At 30.1% G+C, this 16,329-nt stretch overlaps 1 protein-coding gene across 8 annotated transcripts in view; it reads left to right on the plus strand.

Annotated features, from left to right (window-relative positions):
• Positions 1-16,329, plus strand: part of LOC126898779 (protein timeless) — a 57,503-nt gene that overhangs the window by 7,080 nt on the left and 34,094 nt on the right. For 7 of the 8 annotated variants that reach the window (XR_007702376.1, XM_050673113.1, XM_050673109.1 and 4 more), the window contains 4 exons: positions 2,502-2,560; positions 2,686-2,869; positions 13,108-13,248; positions 14,367-14,552. Coding sequence is in view for 7 of the 8 variants with exons in the window: in XM_050673113.1 (XP_050529070.1) it covers positions 2,502-2,560; positions 2,686-2,869; positions 13,108-13,248; positions 14,367-14,552 (570 nt within the window). In the remaining variant the exon portion in view is untranslated. The remainder of the gene's footprint in view (positions 1-2,501; positions 2,561-2,685; positions 2,870-13,107; positions 13,249-14,366; positions 14,553-16,329) is intronic. The other variant, XM_050673112.1, reaches the window with a different exon arrangement.

A 16,329-nucleotide genomic window follows, 5' to 3' on the forward strand; every position in this document is an offset into this window, starting at 1 on the left:
TAGGAATCTCTCTTGGTTTAACTTCCCTTGCTTACAGGAGAAAATGCAATGATGTTTTTTGGATTTATAATCTCCTTAATAATAATGTAGATTGTCCAGAAATTTTAAGTCTAATTCCTTTTAATGTTCCTAATTTTCATCTCCGATCTAATAATTTATTTTATGTTAACTCATATCGTCAGAATTATAGTTATTATTCACCGGTCAATAGAATGCTACATTTTTGCAATTTAATTAAAAATTTTGATTTCTTTAATGACCATTTAACCAAGTTAAAATCTATTTGTAGCGATGTATTTTAATTATTAATTTTGTATGTTAATAATTTAAACTTCTATGTATGCTGTACTTATTTAATTATTTAGATATTTTGTATTTATATTCTGTACTCATTGCCGTCTGTGGCGTACACAATATTTATTTGTTTTTTTTTTTTGTTTGATTATGTTGTGTCTTGTATATTATAAAATAAATAAATATTAAAATAAATAAATAAAAAAAATAACGTAAAAACACAAAGTCAAAATATAATATGAAAATATAACACAAAATTAATTAAGTCTTATAAAAACAAAGTCTAATTATATAACTTCAAATTCAATGTCCACCTTGAGACTGTGACTATTAATTTAGAAAAAGAAAAATCTATGTATACTCTGAAGATGTATTTATGTGAATTTAAAAATTTTTTTTATTTGGGATAATTCTTGATATTAACTGGAATGGCCTTAGAATAAACTTCCATAATCCACTTAACTTTTTTCTTATCATTTATCCTTATATATATATATTTATATTTTCTTTTACATAAAAATTTTCTTTTTCTTTTCAAAACACTTTTAGTTATGTTCTTTTAACCCATATTATATTTGAATCCATTTATAATTTTTTTTGTATCGTTTTACGGTCTTGAACACTCATGGTTTGGTGAAAATTGCTAACTTAATCATGTCATTACACTAAAGTGACTGAACGAATTTTTGTCAAATTTACATTGTACTTACCTTTGGGAAATTAAAACGTTTGGTGAAAATTTGATGATGGAAAAATAAAATTAACGCTACTTTAGAATTTACAAAATTTACAATTTGCGTATTATGGAAAATCCATAAACTACGTAATTTTCAACACTTAATTTTAATTTTTTGTATTTATTCTGCGTTCTGTACTAGATTAAGTTATTGGAACTCATAACAAAATTCTAGGAGCAATGGCTAAGTTCGAAAAAGCTCCATTACTTTTCTTTATAAAGTTAATTACATCAATAGATATTAATGATTCTTCGATTACGTTTTGACAAATTAAGAATTTTTCAAATTAATCATACGCACAAATATCTTTTTCATCTTCAGATTGTAGATGTAATACCAAATCCATAGAATTATATCTGTATTTATAAACTCACAATAATGTGCCTTACTACCATTAATAATAAATGCTGTGTACCTGCGAATATAGACGTCATATAAAACCAATTAGCTACCCGTATTTGTAATCCTTTGTATATTATACATGTATATTAAATCAAAACTTTGAAACTTTATATGTTTATATCTAATAAACTAATAAAGTTATATTATAAATTCTAATGCCATTTACTGTTAAATTAAAATCACAAACATTCAAAATATGCGTTGCCATTTAAAAAAACAAAGTTGACGACACTCTTAGAAGGTATAAATAGATAAACTTAAAATGTATTACATTGTTAATTATTCAATTATAATGTTTAACTAATCCTGATAAAAATAAAGTATATCGAATGAAAAAGGGATAAAAATATTTTTTCTCATAAAAAAATTGTATTGATCCATACACTTTTCAATAAGTTATAGCATAATAAAGTTAAAAATGTAAAATACAAAATCGAGAATTTTCACACAAAAATATCATTTGGTAGCCAATTTCACCGTGAAAACAAAATAAAGTCCGAAATTTTTTTTCCATAATAAATTATATTACATAGGTTTTAATTTGAGGTATATATGAAAGTGTCAGTATTTCCGCAACACTTAATTTGATAAAGTTAATTTTTTGTGAAAAAGTTTTTATTTTGAATCCTCCCATGTGGGCAGGTAAAGGGTTAGATTTATAAAAAAAATATACTAAATAGAAGGTAATGACATCAATCATTTATTTAAAAAAGAGTTATATTGATTTGTTAATTTTTGAAAAAGTTATGGCAGATTTAAGTAAAAAAAAATAGAAAAAATTTTGAAAATAGTGATTTTTAAAATTTGTAATTTTTTGGAGATTTTTCTCATTCACGGGAAACGAGGGAATTTTTTTCAATTTTTGAGGTTAATGTCTTCGACTAATTACGATTTGTGATCTTTTGACGTATCGTTGAAAGAAATCGGTTTGGTGAGAGCTATGAAAAAGTGGTAACAGACACAAAAAAAAAAAAATCATAGTAAAACCAATACCTTCTCAGCTTTGCATCCAAGCTAAAAAATTTTGCATTTTTGTATGTATTAAAATTAATTTTTTAACTTTTATAGGATCTTATACCTCTTTTAATTAACGTTGAAAATGAAAAAATATTGGAACTTTTAGTTAAGTATGTAGAATTTAATTATTTGAAATAAAAATTTTAATTTAAACTTAAATAACCACAATATAATTTCCATAAAATTATCAATCAGAATCACTACATTTTTTAATATAAGGTATGTTTTATTGTAGAATTCTTTCAAACATTATGATGCCTATTGAATGTTTGATTCCGACTAATCATTTGATTAAAAATGAAGCAGATCGTGCAACCATTATTAAGCTTAGTTGGCTCTTGACATCTGGGAAAACAGCTTTTGTAGATAAAAAAGTTATAAAACGAATAATACAACTTATAAGAGACAACAGTGTTAAGGTACATAAACTATTGAAATATTTAGTAGATGTGTGATTTAAAATATATGCTGATTGGATTATTCCACCAAATATATTTTGTTTTGTTGAGTTAACTTTTATTTGACTTTAAGTGTTCGATATATTTCCTTCATAACTGACTAACTGTATATTAGTTTTTAATTTAATAAAATTTATATAAAAATAATAATAATTAGTTTTTTAAGAATATTAAATCCATTGAAATCATCGTCTTTTTTCTAGAGTGAAAGATGTACTCTGGACAGTAAATATAATAAATATTATTTTTAACTTTTTAGTTCTATGTGCTTTAAAAGCGTATTTTTTTAGTTTTTTTAAACTATATTTATTTTTTACTTTTTAGTTTCATGTTATTATAGTAGTTACTATCAATATCATGGTTGTAACGGGTAACGGGAAATCAGGGTTCGATTCCGGGGAGGGTGTCTGAGAAACGGCTACCACATCCAAGGAAAGCAGCAAGCGCGTAAATTACCCACTCCCGGAACATTGTGGTAGTGACGAAAAATGACGATACAGAAATCATCCTTTGTAATCGTAATGAATACACTCTATATCTCTTAATGAGAGTAAAGCGTGTTAATATATATTTTTAATAGTAATTCGAATATATATATATACATGTAAAGCGACTTAAGTACGTAAACGTATCATGCACTAGGTATATCCTTGTTTTGTGGGCGGGGGTACGTTATACCTAAGGTATAAACGCCGGAAGCGGCGGTAGGAATATATAAATATATATACGTAAGGTGCATTACACGCGAGCGGTATTGGTCAGTCAAAAGATAAATTTGTTTATATATATACAGGGTGTTCAGTAAGTCAGGAAACGGGTTTCTATTGTTCTCATTGTTTGTAACAATGTTTGTAAACCTGTTTCCTGACTTACTGAACACCCTGTATAATTGATATCATGCACGCGTGCACGGGTAGGAAAACCAAAAATATAAAATTATACAGAATTAGTGTTGCCGGTGTTTGGTGAGCAGGGCGGGGTGAATACGTTACGACGTCTAGTCTCAAGGTCATAGACGACGGGTACGCGAGAATAATAACACGTGGCGAGTGAAAAGTTACAAACAACATACATGTGAAACTAATATAAGAGTGTTAATGAGACATTATTAAAATTATTTTTAGATGAAATAACTAGAATTTTACGTGAAATTGTTAACATACTTAGCCATATAGTCTTGCACATATGCAAATTACCGTTTGCACAAAATTTTAAGTACTTAAGTTCATTAAATTCTGTGCCGATTGGCACAAAAATCATATTATTTTACTTTTTTCAAGCCTATGATAATTTAAAAAAAATCAAAATCCCCATTATTTAAATAGAAAATTTCAAATGCTTGCATGCTCATTTTGAAATTGAGTTAGGAGCATGAGATATTTGAAATAATTTTTTTCACATCAGAATAAAAAAAATAATAAAAAACTTGAAAGCAATGTTCTTTGTATATTACAAACATAAGGAACACTCTAATGAATAGTTTATTGAAAACTTATTAGCAGGGTTTGGGACTTATAGCACTTAAAATCATAAAAAAAAGCATTAAAAAATATAATGAAAAACACTCAAATAAGCATTTATAAATAAAAAAATTAAGTAAAAAATCCCCAAAAATTTCTTAATTTTCTTTTAAATAATAAATTACTAAATATTTGTAACTACGCTGAATATACTTTTTTTGGATTTTAAATACTATTAAAATGAAATCATTTAATTGAAAAAATATACGGGTATTTAATTAATTTATTCTTTATTCTTTAAATTATTAATTCTTTATTCTTCATTCTATGTCACTGTTTATCTATGCTCATTATTGCTCTCTGTTGTTACATTAATGTGTTTTGTTATATTTAACAGTTACTAGTGCAATTAATTGTATACTACTTATTGAATGTTCTTGTTGCGGTGTACATCGATTTACATAATTGTATACTAATTTAGTAAAGTTTTTATTGTTTCTTTTTCTCAAGTCGTAGTGAACATCGTTATTTGATACGTGTTATCATTACATTTTGTCAATAATTATTAGCTGTTTTATCAATACTAGCTGTGGCCTTACCAGCTGTTTCTTTTGGAGACTTAAACGGTGGTAAAAATATTGTTATAATTTATACTATACGCGTACCATTGCTCTGCTTTTCTTCGGAGACTTAAACGATAGTAAACGTTGTTGACTAGTTAAATTTTCAACATGCCTATCACTCGTACTGCTGCCAACAATAAACTGTCTTCCCCTAAAGGCCCGACTTCCAATGACGATATATTGGCTGATATTAAGGCTCTTCAGGTGGAAATATTCACTACCTATAAGGCATTATTTGAACTTGAACTAAATTCGGAATTCCTAAAATTGATTAAAGAAGTATTCGAACTTAAAACCTCGTATGCCATCCTCTGTGGTGAAGTTGAAGAACTTAAGAGTAAAGTTGCTAGATTGGAGGGCATCAAACCCTTTGAGAATTCCCAATCTATTGCATCTCATGTACTTCAAGAAAATTTTTAAGCATGAAAGGTGTCTCCCCAATTTAATCTTATATGGTGTTCCTGAGTCTTCTTCGCCGGATACCTCTACAAGGATTGAACATGACAAACTTACTATATCTAAATCTCTCGGTTCGCTGAAGAATGATGTTTTTGTGAAATTTAAGTTAATTCGCATTGGTAGATCCCGTGCGGATTTCACATGCACAGTAAAAATAATTTTTGAATTTAAAGATACTGCTTTCAACCTATTATCTGCTTATAATTCTGTTAAACGTTTAGGAAAGTCTTTTCCTGAAGGTTTTCGGATGTCCAGGGATAGAACTTCCTTGCAGCGTAAGCTCTTGCGCTTATGCTACGAGGACCTTGAAAGGAGAGTCAAAAGTGGTGAAACTGGTCTGTGCGTAATATTCGTAAACGGGTTCCCTACTGTTGGTTCATCGCTTTCAAAAAACGAGGATGGTCGTTTCAACAGTCATACCAGCCAATCCTAGTTTCTTCGCTGCACCTTGATAAAATCTTAGGATTTGATCAAAATTGCCGTGAACTTAGAACCAAACTATCTAATTTAATATGTAATATACCTGCTTTTAACTATTTATTTATCGTTTTAACGGAAACCAGGTTAAATAATAACTTTAATGATAATGAACTTGGTTTATATAATTATAATATTTTTTGATGCGACAGATGTACTAATACTAGTGTATTTTCTCGGGGTGGAGGCGTCCTCGTTGGCATTTATAAAGATTATCCTGCTTCTCTTATATCTGTCCCTGACTTAGATGTAGAACAAGTTTTTGTTCGCTTTACGGTTGGTCAATCTAGTTTTGTTTTAAGTGGTGTCTATTTTCCCCCTAACTCTTCTCCTATACTTTATGAGCTAATCATTTTAATTCTATACTTGACCTTGTATTTTCTTGTAAACTAATATATGTCGGAAAGTCGTATGAACCTGTTGTTCCAGTTGACCTTTATCATCCTGCATTAAATATTTATCTCCCAATAAATCTGTCTTCTCCTCTTTGTAACCACAGTCACTCATTCTACAACTTTCGTATAGCTAACTTCGAGGATGCACGTTTGTTATTATCATCTTTTGAACGGTACTCAACTTTCCAATTATACAATGTAGACGCTGCGTTTATTGCTCTTTATGATGCCTTACACAAATCAGTTCTTGAATTTGTTCCTAAGTGTACATTTACTGATTCGAATTTCCCACCTTGGTTTGATAAGAGTCTAAAAAATATCTTGTTTTTAAAGAAAAAGGCACATATTAAATTCAAGACATACTCGAATGCTCACGACTATAGGGAATTTTCATTGCTTCTAGCTCGATTTAAATACGAATCTAAAAAATGTTTACATAGATATGTCGAACGTATAGAATCATCATATAGAAGTTCGTTAAAAACAAAAGGTCTTTTAATTAAATTTCTAAGGAGGTTTTCTATAGGGAAATTACCTCTACTAGCGAACAGGAAGCGGCCAATTTGTTTTCTATGTACTTCTCTTCTGTTTTCTACGATAATCAACTTAATCTTGATACTTCCTCGTTAGGTATCAAATCCTTTGATGTACCTAATAATGTTAACTTTACTGTTAAAAATGTTTATAAACACCTATCTGACTCGCATGGTAACTGGTCCATTGTACTTGATGGTTTATCCGGTGAGTACTTATATCAATTAAAAAATATTATAGCTTTTCCCCTCTGGACTCTTTTTAAGCGTTCACTTGAAGAAGGAATCTTTCCTTCTATATTAAAATTCAACTCAGTTATCCCTGTACACGAGTCCGGTAAACTGTCCAATGTTTCTAACTATCGTCCGATTTCAATCCAGTCACACATTTCCAAAATTTTTGAATTGTTGGTCTTGCATTGTATCCAACCTTCGATCAATAAAATTCTTATAGAGGAACAGCATGGCTTTCGCCCTGGTCGTTCCACCATTACCTGTAATTTAGTCTTTAACAACTATTTATACCAATCTTTTAATTTGAAAACACAGGTAGATACTATTTACACGCATTTCAACAAGGCATTTGATTCAGTTAATCACAATGCCCTAATCCAGGTCCTTAACTTATCCGGAATAGGTGAACCTCTCATGTCCTGGTTTTCGTCTTAGCTCTCTTGCCGTTACCAGTGGGTCAAATTGCTTGGAATAAAATCTAATGTCTATCTTGCTACGTCCGGTGTTCCTCGTGGAGGTCACTTGTCTCCGCTTCTGTTCTCTCTATTCATTAACAGTGTATCAAGTGTACCTTCCAATAGCCAGATTTTATGTTTTGCAGAAGATATTAAGCTCTATCCTCCTTGGATGACTGTATTTTATTACAGAGTGATTTTGATCGGTTCACGGAGTGGTTTAATTTACTAGAACTATCCCTTAATGCATCTAAATGTAAGACCATGACTTTGCCAGGATTCAGTCACCTACCAAATATGTCTATCTCTCGGATCTACTGAGATTTTATGTTTTAATGACTTTGTATCTGATCTAGGATTTATTCTTAGTAGTAATCTTGATCCTAGACCCCACATTGAGCATATTTGTTGTAAGGCCTTTAAAACTCGGGGGTTTGTGTTGAGATTATGTAGGGATTTTCGATTAGGTCTATCATACAAAGTGCTTTATTGTGCACTGATTCGCCCTATTGTTGAATATGGTGCCGTAATTTGGAATCCGCATGAACTCTGTTGGGTAGAGTGTGGCACTCGTGTATGACCGGTTCGAACGTATTCATGCTACGTCCGGCCGTCGTTACTTTATCAGCGAGCGTCACAACCTTTTTTGTACGTATGCAGTACACTCGTTCTCACGTCTCTAAGATCCAATAGTCGTACTTCTATAATTATGTAGTGCGTTATCTTCTCTCATATTCACAGCAAACGCCTCCGCGTGTTTGTGCTATTGATCGGCCATAGTTCGCCATATCTTTATTGTTTTTGCTCATACGGTTGCGTCTTGGCCGAACTTAACTTGGTAAACTCCAGACGTACGAGTTTTTTTTTGTGTACATGTTTTGTACTGTATATCCGTGTAAAACAATCCTGCTCGCATATTACGGGTTAGTGGCATCGTTTACGTCGTCATCAACGCTCACATACAGTTCACACTCACTGTCATTAATCACCATCTTAAATTATACAGCTAAGTTTAATTGTTTGTTTTATTTATTTTCTATTTTGGTCATAGCCGCTTTGTCGGTCAGTCTAGTATGTAAGTTACCCCCCTTTCCCTTTATTTATTAAGAGTTTTTAATTTGCAGAACTGTAATATATAGATGCGTATTTTGTACATTCATAAGCAGGTGTACCTATTTTTTTACCCCCTCTTATTTTCCTTTATTTATCGTTTTGTTTGCTATAAAATAAACAACGCTACTATACAGTAACAGGCCATTCCCCTTTAATATTAAGGGGCTGCTTGTCACAAACATTTGTTCAGCATAAATTTATGAGATATGCTAGTCTTAGATTAAATATCCCTTGTGAACCCCACAACTATGGACCAGTTGCTTCTCAACTAGGGCTGGCTGAGCATAGACGGATCTTGGGTATTAAATTCCTAAATAGTTTATTACAAGGTAATATTGACTCTCCCTATTTGCTTTCATTAATCTGTTTAAGAGTTCCTCAACGTCATTCCCGATCTGTTGCTCTTTTTTATGTTCCTTTCGCCCCCACTAATTACCTTAAAAAAAAGCCTATTACACTTATGATGTCAAATGCCAACGTTGACCCTTCATTTCTTCTTTGCTTATAATTAACTGAATAGCTGTTAATTTATTATTTATCATATTTGTACAATTAATGTATAACTGGTCCCGGGTCCGGACCCCCCACCCCCCTTGAGCATTTTAAAGTGAAAAATTGGGTAGGTAATTTTAGCTTTTATCAAACTATATTTTACAGTAAACACTATTTATTTTTGTAGTATAATAGTTTAAACTGGGTCTGCTTTGCAGCAGATAACAAATCATTATCTTATATTGAAGCCGTGGTATAAGGTCTGTAATCATTGATTAATAAAATATAACAAACTACTATGATGATATATATTGACAAAAACATGTTTGCGTTTATTTCAAAAAAGACAATGGTTCATTGCAAGAATATATAACCTATTATTATCAAACCAAAATTCCACAAAACCCTATCGGCAATCAGTTAATATAAACTCGTGTATTTCGTCTTTCGTCTTTTGTATTGTAATGTTCCAGAATTTATATCAGTTTTTTTTTTAATATATAAATCTTATCAATTAGATGTGTGTGCAGTAGGTGTAAAGTATTTTAATAATTTTGTATATGATAACCTCCACTAGTCAACAGGTCCGATATCTGTCATCCTATCGTCATCAGCTGACCGTACACTGTGCACCTGTACCAATATTGTTATGTCCCCTCGATGAACGTGTTCAAAGTTGGCACCACCACCACCCGGCGTCCCAATCACCGGCCTCATCACATGTCCTCCGTTTTTTTTATTAAAATAAACGTTGAGTCGACCTGCCGTCTACTTGTGGCATCAACCCGGCTGTTCATATTTTTTTGTCCTCCGTTTTTTTGTTAAAATAAACGTCGAGATGATGATGATGATGTGAGACACAACTATGGCCGGTGGTGGGCCGTCACTCCTCAATCAACAATCAACAACAACAAGTACAACATCAATAAACCCCCCTTTTTACCCCCTTTCTAATTTTGTGTATCAAGCACTTCCTTTTTTCTTCTTCTCCTTTTCATAGTTTTTTCCTATGAATATATATATATTTAAAATCGTAATTATAAATTTTTAATTAAATAATTAAAAAATGTTGTTATATTATACATGGCCTCTCTTTTTTTTTCTCTATACTTTTCCCTCATTTTTATTAACATTTGTTTTTTTTTATTTTTATAAAAACCTAGTAGCTCCGTCAACAAGTACTATCTTGTTTGGCGCGGCTACTAGGTCATTGTCCAGTGTTCCCCCTGGACAGTGGGTAATTAGTAGGTCCTCTGTTTGGCTGAAACCTTACAGTATTTTGTTATTTGTTTTTATAGTTATTTATTTTTTTAATTATGAAACGTATAAATGATTATTTTAAAAAATCAGATTCATCTGAATCGAATCCTAAAAATTCTAAACTTACCACTAGCGATGATCAAACTTCTAATACAGAAACAAAGGCCGTGGTTGATCATAGCATTTTTGATATTAGCATATATGTCGGTAAAAAATTAACGGATGCTGAAAAAACTAATTTTCTAGAAAACATATGGATTCCAGGTAAGAATTTTTCATTTCCTTCTACTGAGCATGGAAAAAAACTATTGAAATTTCAGTATAGCTGGCTGGAAAAATGGAATTGGCTTGCCTATAGTAAAGTAAAAGATGGCGCTTATTGTAAATATTGTGTGCTTTTTTTCTCAACCAAAAGGTGGTAAGGGTAGTCAGCCGCTCGGTCAACTTTGCACTGAAGCTTTTAACAAATGGAAACATGCTGTAGAAAGGTTTAATAACCATGATAAAGCAAATTATCATCAAATTGTATACTCGATTTTCAATCAATTACAGCAATCGTTACAGGAAAATCTGACACTGTTTATCATCAACTAAATAAAGATTAAAAAATTCAAAAAGAAAACAATCGAAAAATTATCGTTCCAGTAATTGAATCGGTGCTTCTATGTGGACGACAAGGCATCGCACTTAGAGGCCACCGTGACTCTGGAGTTCTTAAACTTGAAGATCCCTTAATAAATGAAGGTAATTTTCGGGCATTATTGATATTTTTCCTAAAGGCAACTGCAAAATCCGGCGATGAAAGTTTTTTATTGGCTAGAGAAAATTGTAGTAAAAATGCACAATATCTAAGTTGGAAAATACAAAATGAAATTGTTAGCATCTGTTATGAAATTATTTCATCCAAAATTGTAAAACAAATTAACGAAAGTAATTTTTTTTTAATAATAGTCGATGAAACAGCTGATATATCGGGTATTGAACAGTTTGCTTTATGTGCTCGTTATTATGATAGTAAAACCAAAAATATTCATGAAGATTTTTTGAAGTTTGTTCCGGTATATGATGTAAGTGGAAAAAGTTTAGCGAACCATATAATTACTGAGTTAAAAGAATTAAATATCGAAGTAAAAAATTTATAAAGTCAAGGTTATGATGGAGCGGCAAGCATGGGTGGGAAATTTAATGGAGTTGCAGCTTTAATTAAGAAATAACAACCAAAAGCTTTATATGTGCATTGTAGTGCCCATAATCTTAATCTATCTGTTTCAAATTCATGTAATATTCAAGGAATAAGGAATACTTTGAATACAATAGAAGCGTGTTATAATTTTTTTAACACTCCGAAGAGACAACAGTTTTTTTCAATATATTTAGACGAATTAAAAAAAAATGAATCTTCATCTTCAAAAGAAAAATTGAAAAAATTATGTCCTACTAGGTGGATTGAGCGTTATAACTCAATTGAAACATTTTATGAATTTTTCCCTGCGATTTTAAATTGTTTAGAAGAAATAACTTTGTGGAACGATAGTGATACATCAAGTAAAACAAATCATCTTCTATTAGCTATTCAAGCATCAGAATTTAACGTGGCCCTAACTATTCTGAATTATATTTTTCCATATTCTCATTCACTATGTAAATATTTACAAACCAAAAATATTGATTTATCGGAGGCTATGGAACACATAAGTTTAGTAAAGAACCAATTAATGTTTATAAGAGAAAACGTTACTCTTGAATTCAAAAAATTGTATAATGATCTTATTCTAAGATTAAATGATTTTGAAATTACCATTAAAATTCCTAGATTAGCAATGCGTCAAAACCGCATGAATATTCCAACAGATAATGCTGAAGAATATTTTAAAATAACTTTATTTATTCCATTTCTTGATTCATTCATTCAACAACTTAATGATCGATTTATGAATCATAAAAACATTATAAGTGGATTTCAAATGTTAGTAAAGTGTTCAACATTCAATGAAGAAAATCTCAGAGAACTTGTTGAATTTTACGGCGATGACGTTGACAATTTTGATCATGTAAAATCAGAAGTTTTATTGTGGAATCGTTATCTAGTTGACAGTAAAATTCAATAAAAAAATTCTATCGAAATCTTAAATAATTGCAATCCAGATTTTTTCCAAATGTATTTAAGCTTTTGCAAATACTGGTCACACTCCCCGTTACATCTTGCGAAGCTGAAAGATTATTTTCTTCGCCTAAACATATCAAAACTTATTTGAGAAACTCGACATCAGAGACAAGATTGAATGGTCTAGCTGCTCTTAATATACACTACAATATAGATGTACAAACCGAAGAATTAATAAATTGCTTAGCAACTCCAAAGCGCCGTTTGGACTTTATTCTATAAATTAATTAATTAATTAACTTTATTATTTACATTATTTATTATACATTTACACAAAAAAAAGAAAAATTATTATTAATATGATTATTTATGATTACATTTTTGAGTTATAATTTTGGACCCCCCCAGGGATTTTTTCTAGTTGCGCTACTGGTCAATATTTATCTTAGGTATTATCTATCTTCTGAAAATTATTAATATACTCTTCTCTTTGAAATGAACTAGCATTTGTGCATATATCCAAATCAAGCATTCAAATACTCGTTCATAATAACTTTTTTTATGAAAATGTATAATATAAATTATATGTTATAGATTTACAATAGCCAAGTATATTCAAGTTATTTTGAGGTTATAGATGATTGCTTACGATTGTTAAAAAACGTACTTCACGTGCCTAACAATCAGTCACAAAATCAAATATTATGGATGCTTTTTTCTGAAAAATTTGATGAGGTATGTTTATTTTAATAACTATGTAATGAACATGTTGTTTTATTTTACTCAAAATAACAAATTAAAAAAACATATATATTATGAAGACGGACAATTTGTTTAAATTTTAAGCTTCAATGCAAAGATGAGAGGGTATTGGTTTTACTATTGTGTTTTTTATATCTGTCTATGAAAAGTCTCAGTTCTAACTGGACTGACTTTAATTTAGTTGTACCTATCATTGCCAAAATTTGAAAAATACTATCAATTTTTGAAATTTAAAAGAATATCTTAAAATTACCATGCTGTAATATAAACATTTTCAATTTTTTTTCTATATTTTAAAATATAGAATCTTTTCTATTTTATTTCTTTTTAACACTCAAAAAAATAATTTATAAGTACTAATGACAATTAGTTTTCTTTTAATATAATTTTGATGAAAATCCAATGAAAAATCTAAGTATACTTAAGTTTTCGAACCCTACCTAGTTACAGGAATGGTTAAGTTTTATTTAAAAAAAAAATAAAAACGTTCTAACGGTTTACTTACTATGAGTAAATTATTACTAAAGCCTAAATTTCAACAAAGTTTTCATAAGTGATAGGTATTATGTATCACTTTGATTATAGTATTTATAAAGCAAATTTTTAATAAATAATTTATGTCATTAATGTTATTGTTAAAACTATCATATTTTTTCACTAAAAAATCTCACCCAAAGGAACAGTCATGAGTACATCACTAATTTTTACAGGGAATTAAATAATAATTATAATACAAATTGAATAAGTGTAAATTATGAAGTTTTCAATAAAAAAAAAAATATAAGGTCATATAATTTTTTAAAAATGGTTTCACTTTGAGGCGTTTTCAATATGTTTTTATCGTCATGATAGGATATATGTATAAGGATACGTTTAAGAGAAAATAATAATAGTGGTTAATAAACTAGAAGTGAAAAAATTAGATTTAAAGACGCAATATGGAAGGGGTAATAAACAAAATTCTTATGAATAATCTCTCCTCTCAATAGAATAGGATTATAGAATCTTAATCACTTATCTATTAAATTATTATTAATTATAATAATTAATTTAATTATTATTAAAAAAAATAGTTTATTACGTAATTACAGATACTCATTAATCTAATTGCAAATATAAATCGTGGACAATGGGCTATGTTAATTATTGAATTATTAGCATTAATTTATAAAAATCAACATGTTGATCAAATGGCTCAACAGTTAAGCAAGTGGAATGAAACAATGATCAGTGATAGCTCTGAAGATAACGAAAGTAACACGTCATCGTCGCCACCCGTAAATATTCGTATTTAACCTAAATACATATATTATATCAAAGATCTTTTTACATGAATTTAGGGGTACATTTAAATTATTTTTTAGCTTCGATGCGAAGCTGAGAAGGTATTAATTTTACCATGATGTGTTTATTTTTTTTTTTTGTGTCTGTCACTACTTTTTCTCAGCTCTCACTGGACCGATTTCTTTTAACAATACGTCAAAAGATCACAAATTGTATCTAGTTGAAGACATTACCCTTAAAAATTTAAAAATTTTCCCTCGTTCCCCGCAAATGGGAGAAATATCCAAAAAAATTACAAATTTAAAAATCGACAAATTTTGTCATTTTTTTCACTTTTTTTTCTTAAAACTTCCATAACTTTTTCANGTTACAAATTTAAAAATCTACAAATTTTGTCATTTTTTTCACTTTTTTTTCTTAAAACTTCAATAGCTTTTTCAAAAATCAACAAATCAACATAATGTTTTTTTAAACTAAAACCTTAGATAATTTTCTTTCATTTGATATAATTTTTTTGAAAATTTAACACTTAGCCTGCTCATGGGGGGGGATTTAAAATTGCAACTTTTTTACAAAAACTAACTTTTTCAACTTAATTTTTGAAAATGTTCCGGAAATACTGCGTCCTTTAAACATATATCAAATTAAAGCTTATTTTATGTACTATTAAATTAAAAAAAAAAATTTGTCCCGACGACCTATCTTCTATGCGCAAAAGGCTACCGTATTCAAAAATATGCTATTTTTTTATTAAAATTCTGGGTTTTGTATTTTATTTTATTTTAAAATATCTTATTAGGGGAATAAACTGACTTTCATGAATATTATATAATTTAATTGACATAGAATAAAGTTTATAAGACATAAGAAATTAAACTTATTTAAATTTTGACACGACTTGCGTCGCAAAAATGTGGTCGACACTGGTTTTGAGGGTAGAGACCCGTGGGCCGTTTATTAAATGAGCGACAACAGATTATGTTAACAAAAATAAAACAAACCGAAAAGATAAACACAGTAATAATAATCTTCGCATAATATCGCGGCACTTTCGCTGGCGTCGACGACGCGATGTTCGGCGTAATCCTTGGACGGCAAAATGGTTAGCAGCGTTGTAGGCGACGGTGCGCGGGTGCGGTTCGGCTGTCGACGTTGTCGCTTTCACAGCGGGAGGAAGACTCTCGCACCATTTGCGGCGGGTCGTCGTCGGCCGTGCGGCATTTGCTGGACTTTGCACCGTAGCGTATAACACGCGGTGTTGGTCAGTCAAATACTCATAGTAGGGCGACGGCTGATAAAGGTGGCACGAGTCGCGGGGCATCGTGTATAACGAAGCGACGCGGGCCGTGTCAATTTTTTTGCTTTTTTAAAGTCAAAAAAGTAATTTTTAAATTTAAATTAGCTTAAATTGCTGATTTTATCGTGCGACGTAGCAATGAACAGTTGCCAAATCAATAACACTTGTATCTTTTACGCCTAGGGTATGAGGTTTTAAACCGCTTGTAGCTACTAATATTTTGCATTTTTTTTGTGTTAGAAAAAAATTTTCAAATCATTTGATATTTATCTCATTTAGATTCAATAATTTCAATAAATATAAAGGATCTTATCACTATAGTCTCCCCTCCTGAGAAGAAATTGATATTCATGTTAATATTATTTTACTATGTGGTTCTTTTGTGGCTACGATTTATTTTGCCAACCCTCACTAGACCTACTTTTTTCAACGATACGTCAAATGATTCATTTAAGTTTATGATATTTAAGTTA

This window comes from Daktulosphaira vitifoliae, unplaced genomic scaffold (assembly GCF_025091365.1).
Source record: "Daktulosphaira vitifoliae isolate Bord-2020 unplaced genomic scaffold, ASM2509136v1 Scaffold_2, whole genome shotgun sequence".
Taxonomy (NCBI): domain Eukaryota; kingdom Metazoa; phylum Arthropoda; class Insecta; order Hemiptera; family Phylloxeridae; genus Daktulosphaira; species Daktulosphaira vitifoliae.